Genomic DNA, 13430 nt, shown 5'->3' with positions numbered 1-13430 from the left:
AACTTCATTTTATTTACTAGGAACGCCCTCCGCGCCGATTATCCAAAATTGATGGAAGCAAGTATAATCGGATGTACGGAATTAGATTTTTGGATAGTTGGAAGTCCTAATTTCGGATAATCGGAATTACGGATGAGGTGGACCGCTATTGAAAACTTGCTTCCGGTTGGTATTTATATCTAAAAGCGCGCGCGCGCGCGTACAGGATCATAGGCGTTTGCTATTTTTATAGCTTGAAAATTTAACCGATTCATAGTGCAAAGTAACCTAACAGCACCAAGCATAGTTCCTATAATGTACCTAGGATAACCCGGACTTCGGATAACCTCATTATGGATAATTGCGTCTTAAGTGAGTTTTTGTTAGTTGTATTAGTATCAGGAGCAGTATTGGAATGTCAGTCCATGGTAGTCGACAGAAAAATGTATTTCAGACAGTCATTTTATCAGAAGGTTTTTATATTGTTTTACGTTGAAACTATTCGTAATCTTAATCCCACAGTTTTTGTCTATAGGTGAAATTCTCCTTAGGAAAAAAATCTTTGACACCAACTACAAGAGAGGAACATTGTACAAGCTTCAAAATGTATTGTATAATAATAAGAAAACGTAAATTTCACTGAGAACAAAATATTTACACTACTTGTAATCACGATTTCCCTGATACTCCTTATTCAAATAGCACCACTAAAAGTACTTTTTATTTATGGGCTACACTTAACCAAGATCTCAACTATTTTGAGATATTTAACGAGGTGGTGTGTTTGAAGTGAAGTACAGAAGTACAGCAGAGAGACACGGAGTAGTGTTGTGTGACAGTCCGTCCTAATGGGGCGACCAATGAGAGAGCTGCTAATTGGCTACAGACAGACACGTGCACTTCTTGCTTGGTTATCCTCCACCTTGTCCTCAGTCGATACTGTTGCTTGCTTTTTTTATATTAATTATATGTTAATATCAATCCTGACATCCTGTTCTTTTTGTATTTTGGTGAGCGCTCCATAGATTATTTTTCAGTGAATAAAAAAAATCATATTTCAAACATTGTTGTCAGTAGATAATGTTACAGGAGAAGTAAATAAATTATGACATACCATGTGCAATTTGTAACCAGGGATAAGTAATCGAGTTTTTCTTTCTCTAGCGATGTTTAACGTTAGTGACTGAGCGTTTGCGAAGCTTATCTCACTTGATTGGCTAGAAAATATTTCGGTCTGTATCCGTATCTCTAGAAAGAATTGGCCAGTGTTGTCATTAAAGTGGCAGTAACAGTCGTTTGACAGGTATTTGGTCTACCGATCATATGTTAGTTTGCTTATTTAAACGCATATGTGACAGATACGGCCAAATACAAAATAATTGAATCAGAAAAAGTGAGCGCTCTGTGGTGTAATGGTAGCACATTCACCCGGCAAGTGTAAGATCCGGGTTCGACTCCCGGCGGAGCAAGTACTTTTTGCGATTCAATGTTTATTGAAATTAAATAAGGCAATAGCCATTTATACAATTTAATGTAAATATATATATATATATATATATATATATATATATATATATATATATATATATTGTTTTGTATAGTTAGTTTAGTTTTGCCCGTGTAATATAATTCCTGAATATAAACTACTAGGCCGAAGTCTAACTTTGAACTGCACACAGAGAACTCGCAATTGATGATTGGAAGAGTTGCAGCACACAATGGCGGCTGTCATCATTGTTATCACTGTTCATATTAAGTGTGCCGTCAACCGATGTAGTGAGCATTTCCTGCCTCAAGGTCGCAGCTCAGTGTACATTCAAACTCGCAATTATAGGATTCGTTTCGGCTATTGTTGGCCTCGGAAACCGGCCTCGGGACGTGAGGCTGCGCGCTGCACGACATTGTTTGCACTGCCCCCGGTAACCTCGCCCTCGGTTGTTTCACGAGCCATTTAGGATGTAATTAACAAATTTTCTCATTTCATCACTTTACACTACCGCACTTGGTACACAGAATGTAGTACTGCACATAAATCTTTACCATTCAATGCTTTAAACATTTTAAATTTTGCCAAGCTGTGTACTTATGAAATATTGGCCTGGCCAATATGTTTTACGTAAACTAACTATGCTGACCTAATTCAAGGTTATGAACACTCCTTTACACAATTTACATCCTCCATTTCGGAATACTATGAATTTTCCACTAAAAATATTCTGGGACATTAACATCCCAGATGGATCCTGAGACATGAAACACGGTAAAGATGAAAAATTAAAGTCGACATGTATAGTAATAAACACCAACCTATAACAGACCCCAAATTAGAAAGGCAAGACGTTGATTAATTTCAACATCAACAAAACCGCTTAGGTTTAGTTCATGCGAACTGAGCTAAATAAATTAATGAACACAAAGATGAGTGTAACACAACTTTAAAAATGTTACCAAATAAGAAACGTTTCAAATTAAATGGTTTAAACATTGTTTATAAACTAAAATATTTTTCGCAAAACTTATTCCTTACTAACTTGTTCGCGGATCTTTCTCGATTGACTCATTTAAAGTCCACTAATTTGCCCCATGACCATACTGTAAATTAAGCGATTATCACCTAAAATGCACAAAAATTTAGAATTGTGTAGTTGTAATTAACCATTAGTATAACTGACAAAAGTACAAACAATAAAAAGGTTTCTTGTATATTTTAACTCGAAATAGTGGTGTTGAAGTTTCTGTAGGTACTGAATAAATATATAAGTTGTGGCGTTAAAACCATTGGGGGGGATGGAGGACAAAGGTTGATAAGTACGTTTTATATTTTCTGAGATTCGTTGGCAAAGGTTTTATTTCATTAACACAATATCAGTATATGCAATACTACTTAAACCAGAATACAAATTAAAATATGCCTTTCTTTTGTGATCAATTTACAGTAGTTTTGATTTATACATAAATTAAATTTACATTACGTTAAATATATAATTTAAGTTGCTACTAAACTTATATCAAAACGGTTGCCTTTGAAATAGCTGATATTAGATGTTATCAAAACTGGTTCTGACACCAAAACATAATTGGGAACGAGTAATGTCTAATGTTACATGCCTATGTATTGACACCAATTGCCAAAGATTTGACTTTCAAAAATTAAATTATTTGCTAGAGGAAATTAAATAATATAAGTGTTTGCTATTGAAAATAATTAATGGTTTGTTAAGTATTACATGATATATATATATATATATATATATATATATATATATATATATATATATATAAAACAATATATCACCCACAAAAAAAAAAAAAAAAAAATAAAAAAATTAAAAAAAAAATTGCTGAAACATTGCAAACACTGCTATTAGGTTATTATAAACCAGTTTTGTCTAATTTATCTCGATCGACTTTTATTCATCTACCTGTTTTTCTGGGTACTATAATTATGTTTAAAGGTTTTGACCAATTTTACACGAATATTAAGGTGTAGAATCTCTACGTATGAGAGATTTAATAACTCACACCTTTTTGTAAAATGTAGTTAGGCCAATACAATTGATTTTTTTTCTTTAGAAGTTCTAAACAGTGTACTGCAGTTTATTATTTTTTTTTTATAATGTTCCATTATCTTTAGAAATTTAAATATATATTGTGAGTGAAGTAAAGTTTTAAAATCATTAGGGACAAACTTAACAAGTATGACAAATGGTTTTGTTTCCTTGAAACTAGGATTGTATAAATAATACAAAAAAATAAATACGCGTACTTCAGCGAAAACGGTCAAGCAATTTCACTTTATTTTCTTATTCATGAATCCGCTTAATAGCCGTAATTGATGGCCATCCATTAGGCACGCACGTCATTGCCTTATCGTTAAAAAGACAAAAGCTATTATTGGTATTGACGTGTTTCCACAACCAATCCGCCAATAATTTTCAATAGCTTATCCTTGTGAACACTCATTTGTCTACTGGTCATAACTATAATTTTCGGTACTTAAGTACTCGTACACCAATGCCGATTGCAATGTCATCCTCGGATATGTGCTACAAACGATACCTTCTGTATGATTGCTACGCCTTGAAAGCACCCAGGTGGAGGATAGCAACCGTAACCTAGGACATGCAGACGTGTCTTGCACTCCAATCCGCCACAGAGACGTGTTAATCGTTAATCGTTGAAGAGAGAACCGAGAGAGGAAGTAGTAATGTTTGATGGTCGACGCCCTCTCTGTCCCGGCCCTGGAAGGTGCAAAAATGCCAGACAATAGGCAATCTAGAAGTACAATAGAATGTGCATTTGTTTTAGGATCGTGCTTATTTCTGATTAATCTTTAAAAATATTTCCGGAGTAGTTTGTAATAGTGGGAGTAGATTAAGGGGGTTCGGCCAGGCCTATCTAGCCCATGTTAAATTCCTCTACTTAAGGTACATTTTTTTCAAAAAGTATAAAAGATAGGTACATAGTTTGTGTGTCACTAGAAACTTTGGACATTTTTGCATAGTTTGTATGGATAACTTCAAAAAATATATATATTTTGGATATTAAATATTTTTTTCCAAACTAATTTTTTTGCAGGAATTTTTTGTATAAAATATATTTTTTTAATTTATAGGATTTAAAAATAAGGAATTTGCTTCATAAAAAATGTAAAGGAAGACCTAATAAACAAAATTTTAAAAAATTGTTCAGATATCTTCAATAGTTTTTTAGATAAATGTACCTTTGTGTTAAAAAACTAGATTTTCGGAAAAACGTGTTTAAATCAAAACATATATGATAATTAAAATTAGGCCTACCTCTAGTGCATTCCTGCCCCATAAGTGGGGTTGTCTGGGTCCTCTAACTCTTCATATCTATCCTCTAACCTTTTCTTTGCAATAGAAAGTTGTTTTCTGCACCTTTTCTCTATTTCTTGTTGCGCTTTTTCAGATTTTTGAATTCGGCGTAGATCTTGCTGTTTCATCTCTTGCACACATCTAGAGCCAGGATTAATACCAAACTTTTCCAACACTTGGCACTTCACTATGTTGCCCCTGTTAAAAGTTGCCACAGCCTCATGCACACCTAGTTCCAAGGTACTTTTCATTACAAAAGTTGTTTTTGGTACTCTCGACCATATCACACTATTTAGCGATTCGCTAGAATTCTGTGTCCCACCATGAAGGCATTTCCTAAGGAGTTCTTCATTAGACAAGTCTCTGAAAATGGGTATTATTTCACCCATAACAGACACTGGTAGGTGAGTATGGGCCTTATGGTCATAAGGTTTCCCTTCAGCAATAGATTTCTGGTATTTACACCAAGATTCGCTACCTTTAGGGCACAGGCCATGTGATGGTGACTCATTAGAAGACAACAAATGGAAATAAGTTGCCCACACAGCATCTTTCATTTTCTTAAGACTTTCAGTATTCCTAATTATAGCCAGTCCATAGTAGGTTTGTAATTCATCAATAATAACATTCGTCAGTCGCCCTCGGCCACCAATAGATTTACCATCCGATAATTCTTTTTTACCCATTTTGTCTTTGGGTTTCCTCAATCTAGTCCCCATCCTTTTTCTAACATGAGCAACACATTCTAATTTTTCTGGAATACATTCATCACCATACGGCTTTTCTTTCAATATAGTCGGAAAAGCTGCGCTATCGCCGTCCCCCAAATAATTATACCGCAGGTTTCTTGTATAGTCAGATGAATAAAACATGTCAACTGCTCCGGCCACCTCCATCCCACCACTAACACCACGGTAATTTGCTTCACATTTATTCAAGTCATGGTTATCATCCAACCTTGTCTTACATCTACAGAACTTACTGTAAACTCTAACATCAACCACTTTTCCAGTATTTTCTGCTATAGCAGTCAACGCACCATTCAGCGAAGAGTGTCCGCGGCGCTGCCAAGTACCGTCAAAAATTGTTGTTACTTCCCTATCACCATCATTTTTCTGTACACATTCTTTATCTGCTTCTTTCATTGAGTCTTAAGACACCTTATTGGTAGCATCACATAGCAGTTTGTTGTACCTCTTAAAAGTTACGGGGGTAAGTTCATGACAGCACACTAAGTTCTCGCGGCTTGCTCGCCTTTCCCTATGGATCTAAAAGCATAGACCGTTCGAACATTTAGTTCATACCTACCATTAGCCAATTGCTGACAGTTCTTTGAGGAAACTTCATAGCCACAATTATTACACTTTATACATACTGTTAGTAGTAAGCCTAATCTGTTTTTACTGTGAATTGAAAGAGAGCCATTACATTGTACGCACACTGCGATGTCAGACAACAGTGATTCTAGGTTATGTAAATTTATAATGTCGTTGCAGTTATCATTATCAGTTTCATACTTACTATAATAGTCTAAGTTACCTAGTTTCTTTTTTGAAGCACTAGGTTTACCTATAGTATCAACAATTTCAGGGCTATTTACAGGAGGGTCAATTGATACCAAACTTGTGCTTGGGATAGGTTCATTGTTGGTTTCCAATGTACTAAAACTACCAGACACTTTTCTAATTTTCGATAGGGATCCATTGAAAATACGTTTTCTCAAAAACTTTTGTTGGAGCCCTAGGCATTTTATCTAAGACACAAAACACACCAAAACAAAATCAAAATTACTACACTAGACCACTTTCATAAGGTTAGAATAACATCAAACAATAACAAAATCCACACTAAATCAGCAGAACCTATTACCAGACAGCTGGGAGCAGTGATGCCAATGAGCAAAACAAAATAAACTGGTCAGCCAGTAAGATTTATCAGCATAACAGTACTATAACAAATAAATGAACGCCTCATGCTCTCCTGGGACGAAAAAATGCGATGACATGCGTTTTGAAAAATATTCATAACGTGTTTAATAATTGACAGAAATAAAAAAGTGAAGTATGTTCTTAAAGCTAACAAAATTTTGAATTAAAAAAAAATAACAAAAATTGAATTTTTTAACCCAATTTGGGGCCGACCCCCTTAATGATGCACAACTAAACCTTACCAAACGGAAACCATCAGTTTCGTACTCTTGCTTTAAAAGTTTGATACACGAATATTTTGCACGATTCCAGAACTTCATAAATATAAAAATCCACGTGTAGAGTTATTACATTGTAATCCTTAGATCAATCGATTTAGCTGTTAAATCAAACAGCTATTTCCGTATCCCGTATAAAGAAAGCAACTTTTCGCTACCCTCAGCCTTTAGTGTGATGAATTTGTATGACTACAGTTTTTTAAATTATCATCAACGAGGCCAAAAGAGGAATCCATCTGCAAACTTCAAGCCTGATCTCTTGTAATGTGTCATCTGATCCTCGGTTTTGACTAATACATTTTCATTGTTTAAAGGTCACCATTAGTGATGGAAGGAGTAAAAGAAAAACAGGTTTACATACATTTACCACCATTGTGTTAAAATTACAAAAACGACCTTTCTAGATATGATCCCTGCACATTTCTCCAGGCGTAAAACTTAATAGCATAAGGTTAAGCGTTCACAAATAGGTAATTAAATCAAGTGATAGGGAATGCAATGGTCTGAAAATCATCATATTAAGTGGGGTGGTCACCATAATAAGTCGGAAAGAGAATGTTTAAAATCTTCTTTGGGTCACTTTTGTGGCACACCCTGTAAATGTAGTCTAAGATAATTCACTTTTATTTACCATGTACATTTTACATAACATCTGGTTGAAATTAAAATCTTCTATAAAATCCCCCATCCCTATTCCAACCTTTTGGGCCTTTTTTAAGTTTAAATAGTTTTACTGAAATTCATTACATCCAATTAGGCGGCAAAGAGAAAGAAAAACTTGTTCGTTTCTTTACACGACTACTATAGAAACTGTACGTATAGTCTGCCTTTACCCTTTTATAATAGCAGTAAAAGTTTACCAACTGTACGTGATAATACATCTTTAAATTGCACAGGTTCGTTAACCAGTCTCGTTCAATGAGAAATTCTTTGATTGAGGCCATTTTACAAACATTGTTACACGACCACACAAATCATATAACATGCAACAGCCTAAAACGTATGGTTAAAAATGTTAATAATCGAATCATTGAACACATATATTAAATAATGTTTCAAATAGTTCAAAGGTATGTCACCGTATGTGTCGTAGAGCAGAATTGTCGGATTAAGAATACTTCGGTCGTTCCAAAAAGATTTATTTTTGTTTTTTTGCTGTACCCAGTACATTTCGCCATTGGCAAATTAGGCTACCAAAGTCTTTTCTAGTACCACCATTGTTAGAGAACTTACAATGTTTCCAATACTAATAGTATGTGGTGTATTCAACTTTAGACTGGATTTTAACATTTATGAAAAATAAGTTGAACATTTCCTTTGATGGAAATTTATATAACTTATAGGATCTGACTCAGGCTATTCGATCTTGTTTAAACATATATTTTAATATTTAATAAACAAAATTCTATACCAGCTATTACAATTTATTTTCCGAGGCATTTTATTTCTTCATTAATGAATTAATTACTTTAATTTTTGTGTTAAATGCCTTGAATATCTGATAATCACATCTGCCTTAGATGTTTTCACGGATCAGTAGTCTGATTGTTAGTGGCTGTTGCCCGCGCAGACCGTTGATCCAAGAAGTTGAGCAGAAAGGCATTATTAAGAAAGAGAAAGAAAGGAATTATCTAGAGTTGTAATGGCATTATCTAATGCCAATCTGAGATGTATGTATAAGGTTTTCCTAGCGAATTCGAATTCCATGCATACAAAACTCAGCTTAGATAGTGAGTGCATCCTTACCACTTCCTTTGGTTAACCAGAGTATTGCATTGTTTGTTTCATCGCTTGTATTACATTTCGATAAATAAGTGTTTGTTTATGTGTGTGCATATATACATTTAAAATATTTAAAAATTTAAAAAATACAAAAACTTTGAAAACGCTTGTAAATAGATTTTTTCATATTTTTAAAGTAGGCTAGATATGTTGAACTTTTGATACGAAAATTGAAATTTTGAAACAAAGAAGTTAAATGCGGATGGATGGGAAGGGTATAATAAAGTTCATGGAAGATGATTTATTATTATAATTTTTTAACAATAACAAAATAACCCTGATATGAGAATTGACAAAACATAAAATCAATTAAGTGAATTTCCACAGTACTACGGCATCGCTGAGGCTGGTTGCAAAATGGAAAGTCTATAGCACATTTCATGTATTCATGTATGACAGAGAAGTTGTATCAACCTTCTGAGTGATATTCTTCAATGACGCTCAGTCAAATTCTATGGTTGGCCATTCGCAATAATAGAACTCATTCTTGTCTATGTAGAAATGAAGTTTCATGCGAATATTAATTTCTACAGAATCTCTCTCCTGATGTCTTGCCACATGGTTCATTCTTGTTTTCTTTCGTTAACATGGGTTTTATAGCAGTGTCTCATTTGCGCCCGCTGTATACTTTTGGTTTCGTATCAGTAGTCAAATAATAAAAGTTCCGGTTAGCTAAGTAGGGCATTGCAACGCAACAGTACACCAAAACCAAAACTTGTCACCTGCTTTAAACAGTTTTTCTACGTTATTATGTTTTTTTAACTATGTGAAAGAAAATGGTAATCTTATATGTTTACACTCACTTCGTTTACACATTTATTTATTATGCTATTTTCTCGCTACCATAATGGCTAAGCAAAATACCCATGTAAAAATATTGTATTATGCTCAGCAAAATCCTATGGATTGTCATGCACCATAATGAACTCAGTGTTGCATATATAGAAATAAAGTTTTATTAAAAACTTAATGTTTAGATCTTCACGAACATTCTGTTTTGAGACATCTTGCGGACAGAAAGACAGAAATGTTTACCGTCTCTGAGTGATAAGCTTCGCCAAAGCTCAGCCAATAATAAATTGATAATTATGAGCTATATTAAATCATTGAGTTTTAAACTTTTAAAATGCATACTGTATCAGCATAACTAATACATTTGGCTACTTTTACAGGGTAATTTGCTACACTCTAATTAAATTATTTGCCTCTGACTGTAACCCTTTCAAACCTTTCAGCCGAGACGGGAGATGGGCTATGAGGTACCAAGAACTCCAAACGGCCAGATTTAGTGCCAGGTTCTTATTAATTGAATACGATTACTACTAAAAAAACCTTTACGGGGCAATGTTTGTTCGTGCGTTCCAAGTTACCGATTGTCATAATGAACAATCGCTACGGCAGACTAGTGCAGTGGTGTAATCAAATCATACTAGGATTTTGAGTGGCGTGAACAACGCAGATTTACCTGTCATTTATGAATCTCACAACTTCCATATTTGCCGCTGTGCGATACTAAGGCATTGCAATCTATGACTTTGAAGAGATAAAGAACGCATAAAGAAGGATAATAAAAAAAGATAAAGAAAGAATCATATCTTCACCCCGTAGTGGGCACCACGCTTCAGGGCCAAAGTCACTCCTGGTAGTTTTCCCTAGTGGTGCTGGTGCCTTGGAAGGGAATTATTCAAGAGACCATACTACCAATGATTATTATTTCCAAACATATGGGAGTCGTAGGTTAGTTTCAAACTATTGTTACTTTATTGAATCAATTTGTTTACAATATCACTAGAAGAATATACTTATTACTGTAACTAGTTGGCGATGCTACTTCAACAAAATAATTCAACAAAATCTTAGTGCTTTGGTATTTCGCAGCCGATGTAATGGCCAACATTTTTACTCCAACCATCGAACCTTTGAGTAATCAGTGCCGTTTACTCAGCACATTTGTGAAACATATTAAAATTCTTGAAATGTTTCGGCCTGACAATTATGAGCCAGCTCAGTTTAACATATGATGATAGAAGTAGACTCTTCATAGCCAGGCAGAAATATTTCAAGACTTTACTGTGTGACCAAGGTTTCGACGCGTCGTAAGTCAGAAATAAAATTCAGATCCAAAAAGTTTTTCTATTGATTTCTGTATTACATTTTTTTAAAGATTTACCTGGTCCTTATTATTGATTGTAATAAGAATAAAAAGTTATCGGATTCTCTCCTTAAAAAAAATGAATGTCTAAGAATAATACGAAATTTAGGATAGTGTTATGATGATTAAAATGGCTTCGAGGCAAAATTCACAGCTGAAGTGACGCAACGTTCCAAAACCGTATGACTTGATGCTGTCCGCGGGAGGGTCAAAGTAATCAACACTACGACGCGACGCTGCGGTAGCTTGTGAGTCATCGTCACGCCGACGTCGGGGGCGGAGGTCAGGGGTGCAATCTTCCACTTGGGCAGATCAGAGGTCAGCGACCTTGCCCTACATTCACACGTCTGTATGATCTGCTCTGCTTCCCGTCACCAGCCACTTGACTCTGTGTACAGACTGGCAATCCGTTACCTTGTGAGACCTACCAACAAGGTCACATCCGCGACCTTAGTTCTGCAGATCTTCGAGGAGGTGACTTCATCGAGACGATTAATTAAATAAATAAATGTATCTATTTTCGCATTATGCCACAAAACATACATCAAATAAATGAAAAACTTACATAATCAATTATTATAAACAATATAATTACACTTACCAAGACGGACTAAATGCACTAAATGAAAACTTAAACATACATTTAGATTAAAAAAAATAACGTAATGTAACTTAAAAAGTAACGTAGCATAACTTCTTTCAGTCCCCTCACATATCTAATCCTTATAAAAACTTGTAAATGTACTGAACAGAAGAGAAAATTAATTACCTCCACGGCACTTGGCCTGTTTGGAAGTTCCAATTATTTAACATTAAAATTATTTTACAGCGTTCAGATGGTGAAATAAAGAATTCTTTTATCTAATCTTTTTCGGCTAGTGTTTTTTCTTACTATCAGTGCTTCTTTGCTTTATGCATGAGAAATTATTGAAATGAAAATAATTAATTAATGGAAATTAGTTATGGTATAAATAAGTAATTTGACTGCAGTGTAAATATTTATCAATAAATCCTGGATCTTCAGTATTAGTAATATTTTTAATCAGTCGTATCTTTCATTAAAACACACAACAAACCGTGAATAAAAAAGGGAGTCTAAGTATAGAATTTTGAGTTTGAGTTACAATTCCTGTATGTGACTGGACTTATTTTTAACAACACGATCAGTCTTAAAATTTACATGTTCTCCTCCTGAATCTATTTAATACAATTCTAACATAGGTTTGTAAATATGGTGGGGGGGGAGAGTGTATAAAGTAGACCATTGCCACCTCAAGGAAAAGTAATTCCAATTACTAGCCATGATGGTAGCCAAAATAGTCCAACCATAATCCATAACCATCATGTTGTATATGAAATGCTAAACATGGGAATTTGGCCTTTGCCATATATATAGTCTAGATATTAGTTAGATTCAATTTTATCTGTTCAAAATGTTAAATACAATTTAGCACGATAAAAATAATGGCTAATTTTAAACAATTAGTAATATTTGATCTCCTAGGCTGTCCCAGACTGTTCCATGGAGAGTCCGTAGAACAGTTTACCCTGAGCACAGATAGCGTTACATAGAGTTTAATTTAAACCGGAATAATAACTTAACATTTTTCAATTCGTATAACCTTGAGATTATACTGACCATTTAGAGTTTCTGTATATTTGATACTTAAATTTTGTACAAAATATTTACTAACAAATAAATCAAGAATAGTTAGCGCCAAAAATGATTGATTATAAATTGAGTTTCCTAACATCAGTTCCTTACAACTTAAACACGTCCGAATTGTTTCACATGTATGGTTCTTACTAAAGTGGAAATTTTCATTCACTGTTGTATTTTAAGTAAGTAGTATTTTGATTTATTTAGTAAGGGAATAAATTCAGATCCTTTATACTGTCGCTATTTTCTTCGGAGTAATCGCTGTTTGAAGTTTTCTTATAATTATTCTTACCTTGTCAAAAATATATTTATGCATACTTATTATGCATGCATAAATCTTTTCAAATGTATCTTAATATATTTATGAAGCTTGATCACTACGTAGCTTAATCAACTACACATTAGATTGCGTACCAGCTCTTCAGACATAAAATGTAACTCAGAGTAGTGTTTTATCCTATGCTGTTGTGCAAGTAAAGCGGTTAAAAATTATTCAATTAGTACGGAACTTCTTTGCTTTAAAGTTAGCTAAAGAGTTTCAAATTTTTATCAATTTCTTTAAAAAACTATTCATTTTCTGAAAATATTGGTGTTCATTGATAAGCGTCCAAGTCCAAAAATTTGTCACACCTGTCGTTTGGCAATCTAGAAGGCCTATTCCTACAACGAACAAAACCCCATTGGTCTTTTGCTAACGCACAACCGAGTTTAATTTTACCAGTAAATAATTAAGAAATTATTAAGAAGTTCTTTCCAGCCTAACAGATACGCATACTAGTCAAATATTACAAACTTCAGCTTAAACTACTGATG

The 13430-nt window shown here is 34.1% G+C and overlaps 1 protein-coding gene across 3 annotated transcripts in view; it reads left to right on the top strand.

Annotated features, from left to right (window-relative positions):
* The window catches only part of LOC124359728 (cGMP-dependent protein kinase, isozyme 1-like), a 152945-nt gene that overhangs the window by 22823 nt on the left and 116692 nt on the right, over positions 1–13430 (top strand). The window contains exon 1 of one of the 3 annotated variants that reach the window (XM_046812705.1): positions 4992–5057. The exons of the other annotated variants lie outside the window; for them this stretch is intronic. Coding sequence (XP_046668661.1) covers positions 5007–5057 — 51 coding nt within the window. The 5' untranslated portion in view covers positions 4992–5006. Of the gene's footprint in view, positions 1–4991; positions 5058–13430 lie in introns of those variants that run through there. 3 annotated transcript variants of the gene reach the window in all.

This window comes from Homalodisca vitripennis, chromosome 4, assembly GCF_021130785.1.
Source record: "Homalodisca vitripennis isolate AUS2020 chromosome 4, UT_GWSS_2.1, whole genome shotgun sequence".
Taxonomy (NCBI): domain Eukaryota; kingdom Metazoa; phylum Arthropoda; class Insecta; order Hemiptera; family Cicadellidae; genus Homalodisca; species Homalodisca vitripennis.
Note: the sequence above shows the minus strand (reverse complement) of the source record. Positions and strands in the feature narration are given on the sequence as shown.